The 16,052-nt window shown below is 55.4% G+C and overlaps 6 protein-coding genes across 6 annotated transcripts; 3 read left to right on the top strand and 3 right to left on the bottom strand.

Moving 5' to 3' along the window:
• Positions 1-337: 337 nt before the first annotated feature.
• BU26DRAFT_10361 (uncharacterized protein) lies at positions 338-3,660 on the bottom strand. Its single transcript, XM_033819308.1, has 3 exons — positions 3,254-3,660; positions 552-3,199; positions 338-500 (listed from the first exon to the last, which is right to left on the bottom strand). Exons 1-3 carry the CDS (start codon positions 3,312-3,314, stop codon positions 402-404), a joined length of 2,808 nt encoding a protein of 935 aa, XP_033690889.1. The 5' UTR covers positions 3,315-3,660; the 3' UTR covers positions 338-401.
• A 256-nt stretch (positions 3,661-3,916) lies between these two features.
• Positions 3,917-4,477, bottom strand: BU26DRAFT_557378 (Prefoldin-domain-containing protein; the record flags this gene model as incomplete). Its single annotated transcript, XM_033832450.1, has 2 exons — positions 3,917-4,368; positions 4,441-4,477. 2 exons carry the CDS (start codon positions 4,475-4,477, stop codon positions 3,917-3,919), a joined length of 489 nt encoding a protein of 162 aa, XP_033690888.1.
• Positions 4,478-4,654: 177 nt separating this feature from the next.
• On the top strand, positions 4,655-5,521 carry BU26DRAFT_471797 (Clavaminate synthase-like protein; the record flags this gene model as incomplete). Its single annotated transcript, XM_033825400.1, has 1 exon — positions 4,655-5,521. The coding sequence occupies one exon, from the start codon at positions 4,655-4,657 to the stop codon at positions 5,519-5,521; it is 867 nt and encodes a 288-aa protein (XP_033690887.1).
• A 280-nt stretch (positions 5,522-5,801) lies between these two features.
• Positions 5,802-7,259, top strand: BU26DRAFT_512831 (uncharacterized protein). Its single transcript, XM_033827479.1, has 3 exons — positions 5,802-6,267; positions 6,324-6,731; positions 6,803-7,259. Exons 1-3 carry the CDS (start codon positions 6,090-6,092, stop codon positions 7,039-7,041), a joined length of 825 nt encoding a protein of 274 aa, XP_033690886.1. The 5' UTR covers positions 5,802-6,089; the 3' UTR covers positions 7,042-7,259.
• A 3,563-nt stretch (positions 7,260-10,822) lies between these two features.
• Positions 10,823-12,399, bottom strand: BU26DRAFT_498644 (uncharacterized protein; the record flags this gene model as incomplete). Its single annotated transcript, XM_033826349.1, has 2 exons — positions 10,823-11,156; positions 11,207-12,399. The coding sequence occupies 2 exons, from the start codon at positions 12,397-12,399 to the stop codon at positions 10,823-10,825; spliced, it is 1,527 nt and encodes a 508-aa protein (XP_033690885.1).
• A 1,657-nt stretch (positions 12,400-14,056) lies between these two features.
• On the top strand, positions 14,057-15,881 carry BU26DRAFT_498643 (uncharacterized protein; the record flags this gene model as incomplete). The annotated part of the gene is made up of 5 exons (XM_033826348.1): positions 14,057-14,113; positions 14,252-14,350; positions 14,458-14,699; positions 14,889-15,085; positions 15,502-15,881. The coding sequence occupies 5 exons, from the start codon at positions 14,057-14,059 to the stop codon at positions 15,879-15,881; spliced, it is 975 nt and encodes a 324-aa protein (XP_033690884.1).
• Between the last annotated feature and the right edge of the window lie 171 nt (positions 15,882-16,052).

The raw sequence follows: 16,052 nt of genomic DNA, 5'->3' as shown, positions 1-16,052 counted from the left end.
AATGATAATCCTGGTGCTTACGTATGCGGGCACATGATGTGATATGCACAGACCTACCTACGTCTCACTTAGCCCTGAAGTATACCTGGGTGGGGGTAGAGCAAAACCATGGCAGCAACTTGTCGATGATGCATTGAATTCAAATACTGACATGTGTTCTAGGCGCCTACCAGCGCCTCCGTGCCCCGAACCCAAAAGCCAAAGACTAAACGCAGACGCATCATTTCTACTCCAGACCATGCTTATGCCTTTCGTTTCTAATGCATGCATTTGAACGTGAAGCCATCGAAGAGATGAATATGCAACAAACATCTTCGCATTACCTCCACCGCCATATCCAACTTCAACCCCTAAGCAGCACCAGGGCCAGCCTGAGCAAACACTAACGCCAACGTGAAGAGCTAAGCTTTCAACCGCCTCTCCTCGCACTTGACACAGACCGGATCTTGCGAGTCACCGCGGAGGAAGTACCGACCGTCTTCGAACGGACCTGAGCATTCCTACACATAATTAGCATTTGCCATCGTATCGGGGAGAAATGTTGAGCCTACCACACAGCAAAAGCACCCCGCATGCCACTCAGCCCCCATCGCCTTGACCACCGTATCCGTAACCGGCTTCCTACACTTTTTACACTTGGTGCTATACCGATTCGTATGGCAATCCACACACCACGCATACCCATCCTTCTCAACAAACGGTGTTGTCGAGTCGAAGGGATCGCCGCACTGTGCACAGAAAAAGTGTCCAACATGCCACTCCGCGCCGCACGCCACCACAACCTCACCTTCAATAGGCGTCTTGCACGACTTGCATCGCGGCGAGAAGAACTCGTGGAAGTCGAGGTGGCAGTAGAAACGCATGGATTCGTCGCCGTCTTCGGCCTCTAGGCGCTGCATATCGGCGAGAGTGGGGTGTGAGGGAAGGAACTCGATGTCTTCGCCGCGTTGACGGGCATGGATCCGGGAGAGGCGTTCCGCGCGCTTGTTGTCAGGCTCAGGATAGAAGGCTACACATTCGAGGTGCTCGCCGCAGTGGTGGCAAAGGAAGCATTCAGGATGAAAGCGGACACCTGCCGCTGAGACGATGCGGCCCGAGATGGGGAGCGCGCACTGTGCGCACAGGGCACCGTTGCGGACATTGGTGGGAGTCCAGTGGGAGCGAGAGTTGGCTGTTGCTGTGGCATTGTGAGGCAACGACTTGGAACCAGTCTTTGGAGTGGGCAATGGGCGCGTAGAGCTCACCGGTCCCGCCAAATTAATCGAAGGTACTGAAGGAGTGACCGCGATAGAAGGGACATTGATCTTCGGACCTCGTGCCGGTGCTGGAGACTCGCTGACAGAGATGGTCGGGATAGACGGCGTCACGGATATCGAAGGAGCTTTCACGTGTGCACCTCCACTGGGGCCGCTGACTGAGATCGACGGTGTTTCCTGGACAGAGATCGTCGGAATGGGAGGCGCTGCAGATGGCTTAGAGCGCGCTGGAGGGGCCTGGGAGACATTTATTGTTGGTACAGGAGGCGTCGCAGCTTGAGGAGTGTTGACTTTCCTTGACGTAGTAGCGCTAGGGAGTGGCCTCGCTGGAGGGTCCTCATACACGCTGATAGTGGGCATCTGCGCCCGGTTGACTTTCATCGACGGAGCAGGTAGAGTCGGTGTAACGCTGACTTGAGGAAGCAGAGAGGGAGATGAAACTTTAGTCTCCTTCGATGGCTCCGCTGGCATGCTCATGGTGGGGACCACGGGAGCAGTCGCAGCCTTAGACAGAGGGTGAGGCCCTGCGGCAGTCTGACTGAGAGGACGGGGGTTCGTTCCCGGAAGGGCTGAGATCTCTTCCATAAGCTCAACCTCTTTCAGCCTCCAGTCCTTCTTGAACGAGACGATAGGACGGCCGGGGCTATCCGAGACCATGGTGGGAGTAGGCAGCTTGGGGCTCCTGTCTTTCAATTTGAACCCTGTCGCAGCTCGAATATCATCGCTTCGAACCTCCTTGCCGTCTTTCGTCTTCACCTCGGCATCGTTCTCCGCATCCGACTTGCCATCTTCGGAGGGCTTGGAAAGAAGAGGGTTGAGGGTGTAGGCAGCATTCCGCGACTGGGACGGAGGGTTGTTTTGAATCTCGTAACGGTCGAATCTCTTCGTTCCCACAAGAGGATCTGTGTTTGATCTCACGAGGTTGTTGTCCCTGGAGAACTGAACGCGAGCGAAGGGATTGCGCCTCACTCCTAAAGGCAGCTTTACGGCTGGTGGTGGGTTGGCAACGGCCGGCGCAGGAGCAGCGGAAGGGGTCTCTTCTTCAGGTTCTTCGTATATCTGATCATCTGGGTTCTTGAACAAGCTCGCACTGATTTTCCGTCGCGAACCGCTGCTGGTACGCCGTCTGTGCTTGGGGTCGGTCGGGTCCGAAGAGGCCCTGGGCAGAGCCGTTGGCTCTTCTGAGCTGTCGCTAGTAAAGCCCGCCTTCGTTGGCGATGTACTAAAGCCCGCGTTCGCCGTCACGGAAGATCCGCTTGGAGCCCGACGGCTTTGCAAACTGCTGCTCCTGCTGCCAGAAGCGGAAGTGGCCATAGAGTTGCGCTTCCTCAGTTTTGAATTGGACCGCTGCAGGTCTTGCTCAGCCCGCCCCAAGCTACGGCTCCTCTGACTACTCCCGTTGCCGTCCAGACCAGGGTAAGGATATGCTGCGTTAGGGCTCGTGCCCGGCGCATCCGGATTCCGATGCTTCCAGACCAACTCGGCGGCTTCGTCTCTTGCCGCCTCGTATAGACCCTTCTCGTCTTTGAACTCAAGCTCCTCCATAGCTATTCTCAGAGCCCTCGCTTCATCCCGCTCGGCTTGACGCCGGCTACTCTCCCTGTATTGTACGCTCGGCGTGCGCTCTCGAGAGGTCGTCGATGGTGTCATATCTCGACCACGCGGAGGCTGAACAAGAGGTCGGCCGGAACTTGCCAGCACCTCGTCTATGCTCATGTTGGATGTTGTTCGTCGATGCGACTTGGACTCGGGAGCAACGGGCGGCGGCGCATCAACGTCTACGCCGGCGTCTTTGAATGTAGGATGAGAGAACGGCGATACGGCGGGCGATTCGGCGAATCTAGAGGATGACCTGCTAGACCATGTGTTGAAGTGTGCCGGAGGAGGACGAGATCCGGTCGGGCGTGCGGGACGGTTGGTGCGAAGCTCTTGCAAATAGTTCGCTACGACGTGTTTGTCAGAATGAGGGCAGGAATGCTTCCATGGCTCTTCCATACTCATCTGCTGCGGCGACATGTACACCGAGCTAGGTGCCGAAGCACCTTCCCCCTTGTGCATCTGGAATGTGAGTGTTTACTGCCTGCTAACTTTTGTTTACTCGGACAGAGCGAGCGGAGGGACAGAAGAATATTATCATGCAAGGCAAAAAGGCTCTATCAGATGATGGTTCTTTCAAACAAGCGGTGGAGAAGCGTGAATATGAGCAATGGTGAAGTTGCGGTGTTGTCGTGTGTCGTGGGTTGAGGTTTTGGAGGTCGCTGGTTGGTTGCCTCAGTGACGCCACAGGACCAATCCCTGCACCGAGGTTCGGTAAAAGTCTCACCACCTTGTCGGCGCCAAATGGTCGCCGGGGCTCAAGTTGATGATCCCTAATCAGTCGAGTTAGCATGAATGTGACGTGTATCTGTACTATGATCAATGGCTGGCTGATGAGTACCCATTTAGCATTCCAAGGCTAGATTATGGCTCTTTTGAGTGTACCGGCACCCCGCCGGAATATCCCCCTGCTCTGCCATCGGCGCCGAAGAGTGCATCTCTCAGACCCGAGCGGTGCCCTTTGAACCTTCTTCCTCTTGCTATTCCTATTGCGTCGCGTAAGGACCTAACCTTTTCTCCTTGAAGGTTCTGGTCTCCGGTGTCACCTGCAAACCCCCAATTTATCAGCTCCCCTGACTGTCCTTCTGGCTAGCCTCCTGTGCGCTCAGCACCTTGACCCGGATCACTTCCTCGACCATCCTGACGTTGTTCGCTTTCCCGTTGATAACCTGCTCCAGATCCTTCAGGCTGTCTCCCAAGTCTTTGACCTTTCGGTTATAGAAGTCTGTCGCATCTTCCGTGCTCTTCTCGACGAAGAAGCCGGTCCCAATATCTATGAGAACATGCGTGGATGATGTGAGGCGTCCGGGAACGTAAAGCGAGGACGTCAAGGGCACAAGGAGCGGCTTGTCGGCCGTGGATGGGTTGATGCCCTGAGAAATGGATTTGAGGCAGTCGCGGAACTTGGATTGTGCTGTTCGTAGCGATTGGAACGATGTTGTGAGGTGCTCGAGCTCGCGGTCCAGTTGCGTCTTCAGTTCTTGCAGCTGCGGAACCGGCAGCGAGGTTATTTCGACTGCGGCCCGTTAGTTTGCACCGCTCTTTTGCCCGCAAAGCTCCCTATAGCAAAGCCAGAGAAGGGACTTACTCTGGCCAGGGTGTTTCTGCGCCTGCTTTGAAGCCATGGTTGGTTGTCGCAGTAATCGTTGAGCTTCGGTGGAGCTTGCGAAGGTAACGCCACCCGATCTTCCAAACTGTGCCCAGGTGGGGAGCTAATCGCACGTGACACCGCGCTCGTCCAATTATGTGTGGCAGCTTGATCGCTGCCACCTCAAACCCACCCCGCAGATTTATCATTCCCCATGTCGCGGACACCTCGTGTACGGTTCAGAAATACCCAAGCCCGCTTCATCTCCACCGGCAATGGCTTCCGACCAGTCAAGATCGCCGGCCGACTCTGTGGGAAAGACGTTGATAATTTTAGTCCGAACGAGCCGGTAGTCTTCAAGAAGCGCTTCAGCGACATGCCAGCAATTGCGAGATGGTTCGTACCGTCGAGTAAGGAGAAAGGCTTCCATGAGCTGAAGCTCTCGTACTTGGAGCAATATGGCTCAACGATTGTGCCGCTAGAGCTAACTCGCCATCACGCGAACGATTCAGATGCCAAGCAACAATCAACTTTCGAGCGCTTCGAAGCGCCGTTGTCCCTTTTGCTTTCTCATATAACAAGCTCAGACAAATCTTTGGCCCTTTACCTTGCGCAGTGCTCCCTAGCCGACCTACCGTCCGACCTGCAAGCCGACCTTCCAACGCCCAGTCTCGTTTCTCGAATAGGTCGCGGCGACATCTACGCGTCAAGCCTGTGGATGGGACGACCGCCGACCAGAACACCGCTTCATCGTGATCCGAACCCGAACCTCTTTGTACAATTGGCTGGACGCAAGGTTATCCGACTCATGAAGCCAGAGGATGGAAAGGCGGTATACGAGCGTTCCAGGGTAGGAAGAGGCCATGCGAATATGAGAGGCGAGGAAATGATGGCTGGGGAGGAACTGGAAAGACTAGAGAGTGTTGTCTGGCATAATGGGAGCGAGGCGAGTGGTTGCGTGGATGGAATAGAAGCGACACTTGAGAGCGGCGATGCACTGTTCGTGCCCTTAGGATGGTGGCATGCTGTGCGTGGCATCGGAAGCGGTGCAAATGCTTCAGTAAACTGGTGGTTCAGATGAGCCCGCCCCTTCAGCAACAAGCTCTCCTTCATTCGACCCCAAAGGAAAACGATCGGTATACACCACGAAACCGTTGGTGAGAGCAGAACTGGGGAAGAGAACCCAACGAGAAGCCCTCGAAGAGCTTGCTGGGTTAGGATGCTGCCATGGCTCCTTCCTCACCTCACACGTTAGGTCACACCCCAACACGTCTGGCGCACAACGTAGTTTCTCGATCAGTCTGCTCCGGCCTCACATTCCCTCTCGACAACCACGTCAATGGAGTTCGTCCTGAAGTGCAACAACCTCAAATGCCGTTCGCAACTCCACGAGCGAGCTGTGGTGACGACTTGCAGGTGACTCGCCCTCGCTAAGCTTCGTTCTTCGAACGCTGACTCGATTGGCAAGTCACGTCTTCTGCAGCCAATGTGCCGACACTTCCGGACTCTCCAGATCTTCCGATGCGAACAGACAGTGTCCTGCTTGCGGGACGCAGCTCATCAACCCTGACGATGTCGTGGTCGCTGGGCTTAATCCGTCCGAGGATTACAAAACTAGTGTGCTCAGTGGACTCAGTCCCACGATCATCATGGAGTGTGCCAGCAGAGGACTGGCGTTCTATTCATACCAAGCATCGCAGGAGATCATTTACCAAGAGCATCTTGCGAAGTCGTTGACCGAGAAGTACTCGAACCTGAGCCAGCAGATGGACCAGCTCATCAACGACGCCAACTCACAGATTAAGGTACTGCAGGACAAATTGCAAGGTGGGTCGGCTTCACTAAAGAACGTCGTGGCTGGCTGAAACCGACACCTTCCGCAGCGATGCAAGCTGAACAGGCCTCACTCGAGCAGAAGAACCACGAGCTGGTTGATGCCTTCCGCGAAAAGAGCAAGGCCCAACAGCAACTTCAGAAGCTTTACCAATCGCTCAAGGCCCAAGTCATGGCTACCCACGTTGCGAATGCCGCCGGCGACGAAGCAGACTTCACACTCCACACCGCTCGCGGCGACCGATTCGTAGACCGGCTTCCTGGTACACGAACCGGCACTGCAAACCTCAGCCAGCTCAGTGCGAGTCAACATCATGGTGGAAGGGGAAGGCATCACAACCGAGATGGCAGTGGCAGCTCGGGTAGCAGCGGACAGCAGAGAGGTGGCGTTGGGCTGGGTTTCCAGTGGAACACTCAATTGAAAGGGCGTGGTCCAGGCGGCCAACTACACACCGGTCGTAAGTGCCCATTCTCCTTGGTGTTGCGTATACTCCCTTCCATCGGCCAAGCCTCTGACACACATGTCTAGAATCAGCTCCCCTCGGTACTCCGTCCCAAAGCCAAGCTCACCGCAGCCGACTGCCCGTCCTAGGTGGTCGTCAGAACGCCTTTTTGAACCCCGATGCTGGGCATTACCAGCCTTCACCGGTGACGAGACAACCTTTGGGAGGTGGTGCAGGTCCGCGCAATTTGGGCAGCTTCGCCTTTGGGGGTAAGGCATCAAAGAGAGGTGGTGGAAGTGCAAATATTGGAACTTTGGGCAGATGAACCAGTGAAAGTTATCTGATCGGTGAAAACGGAGGACGTAGACCGTAGTAGATGCATGAGTCCCGTGTATTGGTCGTGTAAGACTGAAGGGGGGTACGAGAGGTCATCCGTCCTTTTTTGGAGACGTACTGAAGGTCGTGTAACCTTTATGGCGCTGCGGAACCGCACATCGTACACCATGTGATACACATAGTCCGTCAGCGTCGATGAAAGCTTATCTCAACGTAATACAATTCTGTATGTCAGATCTTCGACGCCTGTCATGCTCGCAGAGGGGACCCGAGTTGCGGTGAGGTATTAGAGGGCATTTCAACCCCGCGCCCGGAATATTATCTTGGGATGTCTTCTTCCCTTCTTGGCCTTCCTATACGCTTTGGTATCGGACCGATAGTGCGGAAACGCGGAAACGAAGCATCAGGCTGCATGTCCAAGAGCCTTTCAGGTATGGATCCATTCGAATCGGAGAGGGGTGTATACCGCAAAAGGAAGCAGGTAGCTGCAAAGGGCATCGAAACCTGTCGCGGAAGGGCAAAGGTAAGGCTTCGACATAGGTATACGTTGAACGATATCTCGCGTACCTTAAGCCACGCCAGCTGTCAATGCAGGACGCCGCAGCCCGGGGAAACGGAAGAGATCCTAATGGGCTAGGCCAAGCTGTGGAAGTTAGTTGGGGTACATAAAGTTTGGTATCTGCGGGGGATGCGAGTTTTGCTGGGCTCTGGTCGCTCTGGCATCAGATGTCGATGCAGGAGCGTGCAGTAGGGGGGAGCGGCTGGGGCCCAACAACCAGAGCGCTGGAGAGTGTTCTGGTGCATAAAGTTTGGAGATTGAGAGAAAGAGTTGGGATAACCGGGAGAGTTGGGCTCTGTGGGTATGTGGAGGAGGGCGTCTTTGCGGAGCCTCGGGACTCCGCAGCCGGGGAGACGGAAGGGGCTATGATGGGTTAACCGAAACCGTGGAGACTTTTTCTGGTGCTTTCAGTTGCCGCTTCGAGAGGAGATGCGGGTATTGACGGACACGCGCGTTAGGATGCAGCCTGAGGTGTTAACGCAGGAGTCTGCAGTTGAAGAATGCGGTCCGCTGTAGGCTTGAAGGGCGTTGATAGCCCAATAGACGGACCGCCGGAAACTGTTTCGGTGACGTTAAGTTTAGGTTTTCAAGAGGACGGCGTAGAGTATTGGGCACGGGCTACTTTCCACCGTGTAGACGCCTCGGGTGTCGATGCAGGAGTTCTGCAGTTTGGGAAGCTGCGAGTCAAAATAGAAGGATTGCCGAGATACATTGGGTTCGAGGGGAAATCGGGGATCGTCGGGAGGGCGTTGGAGGGCGTTCGTCGAAAGTAGTACTGCATCGCAGGTGGTGGGGGCGGAAAGATCGACCGGTGTAGTTTGTATGGTCCCCCTGGCTTTTCATGCCTTAGGCGCTGATTTCTCGAGGTGTAGGAGCCCGACGACGTGGTAAAGTTCTTGTTGCATCGACGTCGTGTTTGCTGGGAGCGTCCATCCAGTCCATTGCAGGAGACGACGAAAAGTTGACGTGCAGTAGGGTGAAAAGCTGAGAAAATGCCTGGTCTGCCCTTCACTACTGGTCGGTAGCCCCTTTGAGCTTGAAGGACCTGCGCGCATTGACTCAGCGATAGGCAGACGAGAAGCGAGATACGTTCGTGGGCCTGCAAGCCCCGTCTAACCGAAGCAGGATGCTTCTAGCGACCTCTTCGAGCACGGGGTCGTTGGCTAGAAATTTTCATTAGGCTTCGACGCCTTACGATATGTTCTATAATATTTTGATCGACATGTGATGGCAAAGAAGCTTCGCGTACCTCCGGTTCAGTTCGCGGACATTGGCAAAATCACTCATAATGGTGGTGGCGGTGACATGCAAGAATCTTGGGAATATTGCCACCCAAAAGTGGCATCTTGTAACTTCCCATTGAAGGATGCACTTCCGAGTCCGTGGGGGAGGCTGTGAAATTCGATATGTCCGAAAGTTGATTTCAAATGAATGGAAGGTGTGTACGCGTCCTGATGCGTGAATATATAAGACCTAGGGCCGGGTCCACCCGAATGGACTGAGGGAAGCACTAGCAATGCGCAAGTGACGTGCAGATATGTCTCAGATTGCTGGAGCAAGATCGGAGGCGTGGCTGATGGAGGGTCAGGTCGGTTCGTGACGGGACAAAGAATGCAAGGCCATAAGCACCAGTCGCCTTCTTCTAGCTGAGAAGAGTGGTCTTCTGACCCCTGATGCTCTCACAGTATAAGGACCATAGCGCCTTCCAATGGTGAAGTGGAATGGATGAGTTGTCTTCAGGTCGGCCTGTTCTGTTGATAGGGAGTACTCTGAGTGGTCGACGAAGACAGGTTGCCTATAAGTAGGGGTCGGCCTCTCCAGGTGGCGAACAGCCAGTCACCTATCAGGTAATTCCTCACTACACCATTCGTGGGACTCAGATTCTCACATGAAGAGAGGACGACGGTCGAGTACGACTCTTCGTTATATATCCCAATATCCCAGCAGCTCCTGCACACCACACCAACGATAAAATAAACAAGAAGAAGCTGCATCACACGCCGAGGAGACGAGTTATCGAAGCAGAGCGCGGAACAAGTGAAAGAAATAAAGAACTAGGCGTCTCTCCGGCGGACGATAATGTTCATCTCTGCCAAGACTCCGTCTGAGCTTCCAGGAAGCCACGGCCTGAAACAACAAAACATCTGCTCGAATCGGCAGGTGTGATTTCCGGACGGCGTAGCATGAGGCCGATGCGTCTCACCATCCGCCTCTCCCCCGTGGTCGGCACACATATTGTCTTGTCGCCGCTCGAGGTGGCTCAGCCATTGTCGAGCTTGGGGGCTCAAGTCGGGCGGCGTGGTTGTCTCGCGGACACGTGGAAGGTGGCACGCTTGTACAGCGGGCCCCTGCAAAACGAATGACGCGTAAGAGAGGGCAGAGGCGAGGTCGTCTGGCCTACCGAAAGACGTTCTGGAGGTGGCTGTCGAGGCGACGTTGTCGAAAGAAGGACGTCTGTGCGGGCCACGCTGTTTTAAAGTTTATTAGCCCACCGCCGGTTCCATTTCCATCCATGGGTCCCATCGATAGCTCCCGTTGCTTAGCCCGACGACACGGCCTACGCCGAGAGCAACCCCCTCTTCATCTTCCGACCAGCACCGTCCAGAACGCTTTGAACGAGGGAATTGAAGCACCCCGCTGTTCTCCATAGACGATGCACCTCCGGCTCAACCTCAACCAGCGCCCGATAGCTGCTTTGCGGCTTACGCTCCACCCCCGTCTCTTCTTCCGCCGGCATACGATTGATCATCAAAGCACCGTTCCCGTCAACGTATAAACCATCCAACGCCAGCCGGATACCGTCCGAATAGAAATCCAAATGAGTAAACCAACGACTCTGCTGCCGCGTCCCAAAATCCGTCTGGCCGCTGCGGACCTGTGTATGAAAAGGAAAAACAAAGGAACACAATTTCGGAGTACCTGTCGTCATCGTCGTTATAATAAAGAACAAAGAAAAGCTATACAGCGGGGAAAAGTCTTTTTGGTAGCTGTTCTGGGGACTCTGACCGCCGTGCGCCGGGTAAGGTGGGCAAACAGAAAGAGCATAAGGATTGAAAAGAGGGACATCATCATCGTCGAATAAGTGCCGTCAAGGATTCCACCACCGTTTGTGGACACCAGTCACGGAGAATGCCCCGTTGTCCAGGTTAGGGGTTATAAAAGTCGACGTTGGTTTTGGGGGGGGGGCCTTTGAGAACCATATCGCGGCGACTTAAGAGCGGGCCCCTCGAGGAACATGAGGCGAGGCAAGCCGCGGATGATATTTACGATAGTGTTTCAACCTCGCATCTTGACGGTTGAAATGTTTGCCGCAGCCACCTTCACAGGGGTATATCCTTCCTCCAGGAGCATGCTTGAGTCTAAGATGCCTCGCCAGGTTCCCTTTTCGATAATCTCCGGTGAACTCTTGGTCACAGCCGTCATGGCTGCAAACCAAGATGAGGGGAGTCGACGATGATGTGTTGGAAGGGCTGGGTGAAGAAGGGCCCGAGCCTACCATGTGACTCGAGGGGATAGACAGATGCTGACCGTCGGTCTCGTGTGTTCTATGTTGGGTCAGCATCCAAAAGAGTCGAATTCCAGGCGAAAAACTCACGTGGAATGAAAAGGTAGTCCAGATGGACCAGGTTGGCCCTGTGGCTTAAAACCATGGACGTAACTATCCAGCATGGGCGCATTCCCTGCCGCTGCTGGGTTCTGGTTGCCGGGAGCGTCATAATGTGACGGCTGCCTCTCAGGCCGATGCTCAAGGGCGGGTGGTGGCCTACCATAACCATTACCAGGGCCCTGCCTAACCGTTCCGGTGCTCGCACTCAGATCATTTGTATCCAGCCCGACGGAAGACCCAGAATATACGAGGCTGAAGTTCGATGAGGCGCTCGATCGATCGTGGCTAAGGGCACGCCCCCGTCTTTCATAACTTTCTGTTGGGCCCGGCGGTGCTTCTCGCCGAATCCGACTGGGCGCGGCCCTCGGATTTAAGAGCGACCAAGGATCGTCGCGCGATAAGGGCAGTCTTACCGGCGGTGGTGGGTGGCCCGCTTGCGGAACATAAGGGCGGTCGTCGGGCATGTTGTGTTCGGCCGTAGACATCGGACGGTGCCTTTGGGACATCGTAATGGCATTCGGAGCCAGTTGCGGCCCCCCTCCAAAGTGCTGCTGCCCACGAAATAGGGGTTGGTAAGCCTGAGGCTGAGCATTGTACCCCGAAGCACCTCCCGCTGAGAAAGCACCAAGTCCGTCCTGTCCGCCCCATCCATTCACGTTAACAGCTTGGTAGCTATCCAAAGAGTACTGCGGAATGTCTCCAAAGCTCGCCTGCAGCTGTCCGGGCTGGTGTTCCTCGGCCACGATCAACGGCGGTCTCGCGTTGGTTTCATCGTTTACAGAAGGTTGCGGCAACCCCGGTAGCGGATCAGGATATTGTCGGTAGTCCGAATGGTGGGCCGTTAGGTTAAGATCCTCTAAAGGACGGTTATTTGTGAAAACGCCCAGATTCGACAGGAAGTAGTCACGGTTTGACTGCTGCTGCTCGTCTATTTCCTCCGTGTCGACCATGGCAAGTGCAGGAGGGAACGTGCTGCTCGCCCTATCGAAGGACTCTCTGCCATTTGGCTGCCCTGCCCATGCGTGTCCATCCATGCAGGGCCTTTCCTCTTGCGCCAGAAATGCACCGTCTTGCCTCAGATCAGATTCATCGTCGTTGTGAAGGTCTGTTTCCGACCGCGACACATCTGAATATTGGGCCTCGTAGCCCTCGTAGCCCTCGTAGGACTCCTCGGATTCCATGGAGAGAGGTCACTCGCAGCCCTGGATGCTTCTGGACCAAGTCTGCGTCGGTGCTCCGGTACCTCTCCAAACTGGCGATGATAGCACAGAAGGGGCTCAGTGCGCGCTGTCCACTCGACGATGACCGGATGCACTGCTCGTGGCCGTTGATGAAAAGTGTGGAGGACTAGGACTGGAACTTGGTCTTGACGCGATGGGATGCACCTGTCGCACCTGCTGTTGGGGAGGAGAGGTGCGAAAGAGAACAAGAGCTAGGATAAATGTCAAGTGAGAAGCGGGGGATGCCGTAGTCGAGTTGGGTGCTCAATGTTGGCTGATGGCGAGAGAGAAGGTGCGTCGACGTGTTCTCCTAGGCTGAGGGCGACGCCAAGTTGCTAACGATTTACAGGAATAGCGCTGGAGGACTCAGAACGCGACGGTCGGTCGATATCTGCAATATGGGCTGGCAGCGGCGTTGCAGATGATTCCGCGATAGAAAGAGATATGTGGTCGATCCTGTGATATTTAACGTGGAGTCGAAGGGCACCAGGCTAGAACCTTACCAACGCTCGGGACGGCGCACCTCGGAAGCTTCGAAAGTGTCGTGCCGAACGTTCCTTAACGCTACCCTAGATGTTCGTAATACTGGCGTCCTGGATCCTTGCCTCACTTTTCTCCGAGAAAGCGTGAGAAGCGAGAAGGTGCAGGGCCGGGGAGCAAGATGAGTCAGGTGCTTCGAGTTGAGTGAGCGGAGCGTTCCGACAGCAGAGTAAAGACGTCTTTATGTTCTTCGCGGCTAAAGCGGCAAGGCCATTTGGATGTTGTAATCTCAGACGGCATAGGATGATTGCTCGAGCTGTCTCTGGCGGTGAGGTCGTGCTCTTCGTTGGCGTGAGCCCCTCGCGGTCCGGTTTCCTTCCGCTGCGGCACTAGGCGTGGTACCATCTATATCATGGACCAGTCGACAACACATCGTAAGGTCACCCCTACCACTCGAGAGAATACTGGTCGCCCATGTTGGCTGAGCAAAAGAAGCTTACAAGGAGTCAGACCTATGGTGCGACATTGCTGTCGTAGGCCTACGCCGCGATGCCCTACACGCGCATTGTCGCCTTGCGCTCAACTTCCGCGAGAGCCTTGACAGCGATCATGACGCGATATCCCTTCAGTATCCACATAGGCTTGTCCAGCCGACCCAACGAGGGATCAGTCGTGAATCTGCGGCGTCTGTCCCATGACTTGAATAGGCAGACTTCGGAGACTGGGAGAGCGTGGCCGTTGGATGTGTTTGCGGAGGCTGTGTCGACTTCTTGTAGTCCCTCTTCATGGGAGGCTGAGCGGCCAGACCTAGGAATACCCTGGTCTCCAATTGCATCTTAAAGGAGAAGTTGTCGCAAGGTATCAAAGGCTGCAGGCTAAGAGGTCGAAAGAAGGATGAAAATGGCAGAAGAGCATGCTGGGGCGGTCGCAACGGTCACACTCCTTAGGCGTCTCAATGTTTTAAGGTCTAACAACGAGCGACCGCAAGCATGTTACGGGCTTAAGCGACAAGTAAATCGGCTTTTAATATGTTTGTTCTGAATCGACATTCAACTGGCCCCTGCCACGCGGGTCACAGCTGCAGCCCCAAGGTGCGGTAATGGCGGGCCTGTCCATTGTGCGTACAGGTGAGCAAGCCATGGCGCAGACACCCCTCACGGACGGCACATTTCCTGCAGCCGCTTACCCACGGTGGGTGGGCGGTATCAATTCTTTCGAGCGCTGAGTGCGCTATTTCCCCAAACACCCGCCACAGGACCGCGACGTTAGATCACATTGCGCGCACGACAGCGTTTTCTTACACGCAGGGCAACTTGCGCTTATCCTAGACCAGAGTTCGCACGACTTCGATACCTTATCCGTCTCTGCGCCAGTGTCACTGGCGCCAGTTACACGCACAGAAGCGGCCGATCGGGCGACGGGCAGGTGGAAAGTGCGTGCGCTTTCTGAGCTAGACCGTCCCGCGCCTACGCTGAGTAGGCAGAACCTTTCTAGGATCAGCTTCCGATGAGGGATAGTCCTTACTCTACCGTTCTCCAGGGAATCAATCCAATGATAGAGCAAGAAAAGAGCCTCCCACCAAATCGGAGCGGGCCACCAACGCTCTCCGTCTCCATATCTGACGAACAAGGCATGATCGGCCTTCAAGTGCTGCGTGGTATCGGCATCATCGCCCGCACCGCCAAAAGAGCTCGATCCGGCGATACGACCCAAAAACCAGCCGCTCATGCCTGCACCAGCCCTCGCTCTTGCGCCGCCCCGCTCACACGAGTCACTCGTCAGTGCGAGCCTTGATCATGCACAGCTGGAGTAGGCCAGGGACCGAAGGGTGCAGTTTGCGGAAAGGGTGGCGGCGCCCTACAGACTCCTCGACCTCTACACTGGCCGTTCTGAGCCAATCAGTGAGGCCACCCGAGGGGCGACGAGGGTGCCACACCCTATTGTTGAGCGGTATTGCTTTTGGATTGCAGGAGTCCGGCCAATCCCAACCGGTGCCACATGGACGCGGAACAGTTTGCAGATGATGACCAACTACAACGACCTGTTTGCGCTAAAGGCCGCGGAAAGACGCGTTCGCGGAGAAGCTTTGGGGTTAGCGAGCACGTCAAGGCGCCACACAATAGGGCAGGATTAGCAGTCCCACGTACAGGTGCAGCAGCCATGGCGTGTAAGCGCTCATAGTGGCCCGCATACCCTGAAGTGGTGTCGGGTAGCAGGAAGTCAGTGGGTCGCTCCCAGCTGGGGCTTTTTCAACCTCCGCCTTCACACCTTTACGTCTAAAAGTCATACTGTGCTCTTCCCAGATCAGAATTTCCACGACTGTTTGCAGTCTCGCCCGGTTCCTTAACCGACGTTACCGGCTGCGGCGAGTTATACCTTCAGCGTGTCAGGCAGCACGCAGAAGGCTAGAAGAGGCGCCGTTTGGGTTACACCGCGCGTCTCCATACATCGCATGAAGGTGAGCTCGGCGGATGACCGATCCAGCCACGCATAGAGAAGAGTTCCCGTCGAGGAGGGAGCAGTTCGAGGGATTCATCCACCACAGATGTGATGCACGGAGGCTCTTGCCTGTTTTGCATCTAGATTTCAAGCCCATGGTCGCCGTTCATCACAGAAACGGACATGATCGTCCGGACGCTGCTGTCGTGCATCGGCTGCATTGCCTACGCAACGTCCATACCACTAGAGCAGGCCCGATACGGACCAAATACCAGTCGCTCAGTCCTGCACGGGCTTTTACCCCTGCTCCCGCTGCTCTCGGCGCAAGCAACTCGACTGTCGGCGCATTGATCATGCGATGGTCTGATGGTGAAGGGACGCGGAAGGGTGGCGCCTCCATATCGTTTCTCAACCATAAACGCGACCACCATCAAGGAAACGACACCACAGACGCTGACTCTCATCCGCGTTTCGGCCCAAGGTTGAGCGAGACGTTGCTTCTTGTGGATGCGAGGGGGGTCTGACCCCACAAAGAAATAAGCGAAAGAAGATGGTTCGCAGAGGATCAGCCCGTTCGCGCCCAGGAGACGATCCTAGATAGGATTGGGGCCCGCCAAGCCAGCCACTTATTGGTGTCGCATGAATTCATCTCATCCACACTCGCCTTTCGCTGCCGTCCCCGCCAACAGCTGCAG

The sequence above is a fragment of the Trematosphaeria pertusa genome, assembly GCF_010094035.1.
Source record: "Trematosphaeria pertusa strain CBS 122368 unplaced genomic scaffold BU26scaffold_1, whole genome shotgun sequence".
Taxonomy (NCBI): Eukaryota; Fungi; Ascomycota; class Dothideomycetes; order Pleosporales; family Trematosphaeriaceae; genus Trematosphaeria; species Trematosphaeria pertusa.
This window is presented reverse-complemented; position numbering and strand designations above follow the sequence as displayed.